The sequence below is a fragment of the Haemaphysalis longicornis genome, unplaced genomic scaffold (genome assembly GCF_048455015.1).
Source record: "Haemaphysalis longicornis isolate Haplotype H1 unplaced genomic scaffold, Haemaphysalis longicornis Haplotype H1 scaffold_2, whole genome shotgun sequence".
NCBI lineage: Eukaryota > Metazoa > Arthropoda > Arachnida > Ixodida > Ixodidae > Haemaphysalis > Haemaphysalis longicornis.
This window is the reverse complement of record NW_027526295.1, coordinates 164838170-164844363: the sequence shown is the minus strand read 5'-3', so window position 1 is coordinate 164844363 and position 6194 is coordinate 164838170. Positions and strand designations below refer to the sequence as shown.

At 42.9% G+C, this 6194-nt stretch overlaps 1 protein-coding gene across 1 annotated transcript; it reads right to left on the bottom strand.

Annotated features, from left to right (window-relative positions):
- Positions 1 to 4304: 4304 nt before the first annotated feature.
- On the bottom strand, positions 4305 to 5043 carry LOC144167486 (uncharacterized). Its single transcript, XM_077696739.1, has one exon. The coding sequence runs from the start codon at positions 5041 to 5043 to the stop codon at positions 4480 to 4482; it is 564 nt and encodes a 187-aa protein (XP_077552865.1). The 3' UTR covers positions 4305 to 4479.
- Positions 5044 to 6194: the final 1151 nt, after the last annotated feature.

Sequence of the window (6194 nt, the reverse complement as noted above, 5' to 3'; positions counted from 1 at the left end):
GGTAAATGAAAACTTATGCGCTGTTGAATAACGTTGAGCAGAAGTGGATGATGCGTCACCTTATAGAAAAAAAAACCGAGATAGAAGCTGGTGTACAAACAAATGTATCAGCCCAGCACCCCCAGACACTAATGGAAGAAACAAATTGTCCCTACGCATAGGTTCCCATTGGGACCCCCACACAAATGTTGCAAAAACTCTATGTAGAGCTTGTACTTTAGAACGCGCACAGTGGAGTACTTGCAGCACATAAACAAGCTTTGCGACAAGGAAGACATTACAAACGTGCGCACGCGCAAACACAGAAAGTTCTCGCCCCATCCATGCCTGGGAGGCTCGCTTGACTTTTTGGAGTGCCAATAACCAATGAGGCCTGGTGTTGCGTATTTGGTGCAAAGGTACACCTAGGTATTGAAGTGCGTCCTTATCCCAAGTAATGCCACCAAATAAGGACGGTTTCGCACCCCATTCAACAAACCAAAATCCCTTTGTTTTTTCCATATTCACAGCTGCTCCAGACGCGCCACAAAACTGCCTGGTGAGATTAAGGGCTTCTTGAACGCTTTTTTTATCAGCACAAAAATAGGCAATGTCATCCGCGTAAGCAAGGACCTTAACCTCACAGGATAGCGATGAAAATTCCCGTACTCTTTCACTCTGCTGAATACTAAGGCACAGAGGTTCGAGGTATAAGGCAAACAACAAGGGTGAAAGGGGGCAGCGGATGAAGCAGTTTGGGTTTTGGACTTTGACTTTGAATCATGTTGCATGAGAGAGAGAGAGAGAGCTTCTCGTTTTAACATTTATATTTGTGTTAAGAAATGGGCTTTGATTTTTTTCGCCCCCATCTCCTTCGCCCTCAAAGTTTGCAGTCATGATAATCCACGAATCCTCCGCAACACGACTTTCTGCTTTGGCTGAAGCTCTCCTTCGGCTAGGGCATGCATATGTTTCCGTCCAAACAACGCGAGCTCACTCACTGCGTGACTTATCGTCTCCGGTGAAAGACTTCTAAGCTTTGTGGTCAGATAATAGCACGGCTGGGAAGTTCGAAGCCTACGCCCTTCTACCGGCTAACAAGTGTAAAAGGTATTGGTAGGCCTGTTCGAGTTTGATTGCGCGATGAGTAAAATTTCAATAAAAAAGTCGAAGAACTTGAATTCCGACCGGTCATCTCATTTTCTTGAGGCTGTCCCAGTTGACCTTCATTGCGGTCTCCTCGATCTCATTAAGGTTTGAGGCAAATTAGGGTGCGTTTCAAGAAAATATGCGAGAACATATAGCCCCTCATTTATCAATCAACGTACTTGCGAACACTGCAGACATCACGCTAGCACATGCTCCGCAAAATTGGCACTGGTGTGACGTAAACGTCGAATCTGGTGTCTGAATTTATGTAATAGTTTTTCAGTGATACTCCCACAACTACAAAATTTCGGGACCCGCCGATTAAATAACCAACTTGTGCGCCCGCCTCTGTAAGTGATATCCTGAAATAGGGGCTCACCTCGAGGCCTACACGTGTTTGTTTACAGAGTGGCATAAGAGAAATGGCGGAGCGGTGCGGTTCAACCGCGAATGTCGTCAAAATAGAGGCGGTCGCACAACTGTTTCCCGCATTTTTTTACAAGATCGAATGTGTAAGCGTAGAAAGATGGTTACACTGAAAAACCTGCAGGGGATACCCCGCAGGCAATACCCATGGGTATTTTTTGAGCGGCATCCTTAGTGTGGTATTCCCGGAAGCAACTAGCTCTAGAATAGGGCTACCGGGGCAGGCAGCGTTTAAGTTTTTTTTTTTCAGTGTTGTATTTTGACATAGGATAACCCAGAATATTGGTAACCTCAGCATCCTCAAGCGACCATTACACTTAAATAACGAGTTTTTAGATCATTGACGTAATAGCGTCTTCAAGGTAGAAATAAAATCTGCATGCACCATTGCACGTGTCGGATGTTTCACTTACTGCATTTATGTACACAAGCGAAGCGCTTGGCATGCTTACGCCAGAACAACAAGACTCTTTGGAAAAGGCGACAGAAAAGTGTACAGAGCCAGAGAAGGGAACGGGGACGGGGAAGCAGCGGAAAAGGAGCAGATGCAAAAGAAAGAAGCCGTGAGAACCTGTCTTGAAAAGCCTTTTGAAGTATCTTACATCTGGTACTGGGTTAGGCCGCGTGTGCACGTTTATTGCAGGCAGTTTTACATTCGAGTTTTTTTTTACCATCTCAAATTAGTGGTTTTGCCATGACGAGGCATTTCTGTTCTAAACTTGGTCTGTGGCGTTCATATATATATATATATATATATATATATATATATATATATATATATATATATATATATATATATATATATATATATATATATATATATATATATATATATATATATATATAGCGAAGAATAAGATCCGGGATTTGGTTTCAAAAATGCACGAGAGAGTAGACACACGTATGAAAACGATGATTGAACTAACGTTTCGACCGGGGTCCGGTCTTCGTCAGAGTAAACACACACACACACACACACACACACACACACACACATATATATATATATATATATATATATATATATATATATATATATATATATATCGGGGGGCTGCACATGCCCCAGCCCGTGTGCAGCCACAGAAGACCAGCCGATACAAGCCGAGAACCGGCCAAAGAAGACGCCGTGTCCCCAGCCCTTTCGTCCGACATGGTTCGAATTCCGCAGACGGTTCGTTCCTGCTTGAAGACATCGCTTCTGTGGGGCCAGGTCTCAACAGGGACATCATCTTCATGTGTGGCGGCAGGCAAATCTCCACTGTATGTTTTGATCGCATCGCTCACCGCATCGCAATCATCACGTTGCCTCGGCATCGACCGGGACGGTCGTCCTCGACCCGGGGGGTGATGTTATGGGACTAAGGTGGGCAATGCCTCACAGCCCCTTGACCGAAGAGCGATTACGACGACGACGACGACGTTCCTGGCGCGCATCTTGCGCGAGGTCTGCGTCATGGCCGCTATGCCCATTCTGTAAATAGATCGTTTCACCCTATCCCATCGTTTGTCTCATCTGTGTCCAGCCGCCACGCAACAATATATATATATATATATATATATATATATATATATATATATATATATATATATATATATACAGAAAGATAGGTCAGCAGTCTACGACGCCAAAGGAGGCATAGGGGTGTGGTTAGGCTCTTTTCTTTTTTTTACTACGGTTAATGAAGTGAACTTTTTTTTTTAATATACAGAAGAAAGAAAGAAAAACACGCGCCCGGTCTCGGTTCTGGCAGCCTTGATGCCTAGGTAGCATAAGAGGGCTTCCCGCCAGTTACCCGCTCATGACAGGTTGTAGACGTTGGAGTCACGCCCCGGGGGTTGAAAAGAAGGTCCCCTTCTCCCCGTGTAGTCAGAGTGGCGCTGGCTACCACCCTCAAGTGTCAGATACACTCCTAGTAAATATAAATAGCCCAGAAAGTGAAGGAGAACACAGTCGCCCAGATAGCCGAATTGGTAAGGCATTCGACATGTAATCGAAAGGCGTGGGTTCGGTCCCCACTCTGGGCGCGTGTTTTTCTTTCTTTCTTCTGTATATTAAAAAAAAAGTTCACTTCATTAACCGTAGTAAAAAAAAGAAAAGAGCCTAACCACACCCCTATGCCTCCTTTGGCGTCGTAGACTGCTGACCTATCTTTCTGTATTTCCTCAACGAGCCCCTCATTTTCCTTACTATATTATTCTGCGATAGCCTAGCGAGGGTCTCGGTTCTGGCAGCCTTGATGCCTAGGTAGCATAAGAGGGCTTCCCGCCAGTTACCCGCTCATGACAGGTTGTAGACGTTGGAGTCACGCCCCGGGGGTTGAAAAGAAGGTCCCCTTCTCCCCGTGTAGTCAGAGTGGCGCTGGCTACCACCCTCAAGTGTCAGATACACTCCTAGTAAATATAAATAGCCCAGAAAGTGAAGGAGAACACAGTCGCCCAGATAGCCGAATTGGTAAGGCATTCGACATGTAATCGAAAGGCGTGGGTTCGGTCCCCACTCTGGGCGCGTGTTTTTCTTTCTTTCTTCTGTATATTAAAAAAAAAAAGTTCACTTCATTAACCGTAGTAAAAAAAAAAAAAAGAGCCTAACCACACCCCTATGCCTCCTTTGGCGTCGTAGACTGCTGACCTATCTTTCTGTATTTCCTCAACGAGCCCCTCATTTTCCTTACTATATATATATATATATATATATATATATATATATATATATATACAAATCAACAACATTTCACATTTATTTTTATTTCAGTTTGAACTTACAAACTGGGGGTGAAGAGAAAAAAGCAGTGACTGCGCACTGCTTGACGGTGCCTCTCCACCCTTACAAGTCAGCAGTGGGTACAAGGTAAAAGCACTAAGAAGATGCGTACAGATACCTGCGCGCGTGCGCAGCACAGGTGAACATGATGGTACAACGCATTATGGGTGTGTAGATTCCTGAACAAAAATCTTGCGGATGGCAGACATAGACAAAGTAATTAATTGATCATGGAGTGTAGTATTCAAAAACTTCGGAACAATATAATTTAACATAGAATAGCCGTAATTAGTTCGGCACTTCGGTAGCACAAAATTGTAAGGTTTTCTAACATCATATGACGACTGGCGGCAGGTAGGCGATACAACTGAAGAAAGAAAATGGTCATTCCTTGCGGTTAATTTTTTATACAAACAAGCAAACCTGTAGTCAAATAGTCTGTTGACCGGTACAATATTGTATTGCAAATACACATGCCTAGTTTGAGAATCATAGGATTCATTGACAATTGCGCGCAGCATTTTCTTCTGTAAGGTTAGTAACTTCGAAACATTGGTCACAGTGGTGTTGCCCCAGACGAGAAAACAATAGCTTAAATGGGAGAAGAATAAAGCGTGATACAATGCAACTTTAGTTTTTGTAGGTAGACTGTGCCGGTTTGAAGTAATTCCGACAATCCTAGCAAGCGTTGAAGAAATGTTGCTAACATGGGCATCCCATGACATAGTATTGCTGAACGTGACACCCAGTGATTTGAAGGACTCTACGTAGTCGATAACACTGCCGCTTAGGTATAGAGAGGGAGGGTTAAATACACGTTTTCTTTTGGGCAGAAAAAGTACTGCTTTAGTTTTTTTCCGTGTTGATTTTTAATGAGTTCTATAACGACCATCTGGCAAGTAAAGAAAGCACGTGGTTTGCTGTGTCAGTCAAGTGTTGTATGTCATTGGAAGAAAAAAATAGGCTGGTGTCATCCGCGTAGATTATGTATTTCGCACGGCAACTGATTTTTGGAATATCATAAATGTGTATATTAAAAAGGAGTGGTCCTAAAATACTACCTTGAGGGACGCCATTCAAAATGCTGAGAGTTTGTGAAGGACATTGGTTAATCACCACATATTGGGATCGTGCCGCCAGGTGCGATTTAATTAGGTCAAGGGAGTGTCCTAGAATACCATAGTGTTCTAATTTCGCGAAAAGAACGTTGTGACTGAGGCTATTGAAGGCTTTTCTAAAATCAACAAAAATCCCAAGGGTTAGAAGCTGAGTTTCGAAGTTTTTTAATATGTATTCTTTTTGGGTTTTTGGGTAGGCAATGCTTGTTCCGTAGACCTGTTTTGAGTGAAGCCATACTGACAGTCAGTTATTATGGAATGTTTAATAGGGAAGTTTTGAAGGCGAATGCGAATTAATTGCCCTAAGCATTTAGAAAAGTACGGAAGTACAGATATTGGTCTGTAATTTCCTAAACTGTTCTTATCTCCCTTTTTATATATCACAGCTACTCTGGCTAGCTGCATATCGGATGGAAATTGCGCTGTCATAAGTGTGGTGTTGTATATATACGTTAGGCATGGCGTAATTATCTCAAGGACATACTTCACTGGCCGACTTTGAACATTTTGTGCATCGAGACTACATGTATCTCTTAAATTCCTGCATATCGCGAAAACTTCCTTGTCATTTGTTGGCCCAAAAAAGACTGATTCAGCTAATTTATCGTCCAGAAAGTCAAGCGTGTCAGCATTTATTTGGCTTTGACCTACTTCAGTGAAGAATTTATTGAAATTGTTCGCCAGACGTGAACCTGATATTTCTTCACCATCACTGATTAACCTTGTTATATCTCTGCTCTGAGTTTTTCTATTTAAAA

What these genes read in the sequence shown, in the direction of transcription:
- LOC144167486 (XM_077696739.1), bottom strand. Translation starts at nt 5,043, where the DNA reads ATGTCATGGGATGCCCATGTTAGCAACATTTCTTCAACGCTTGCTAGG.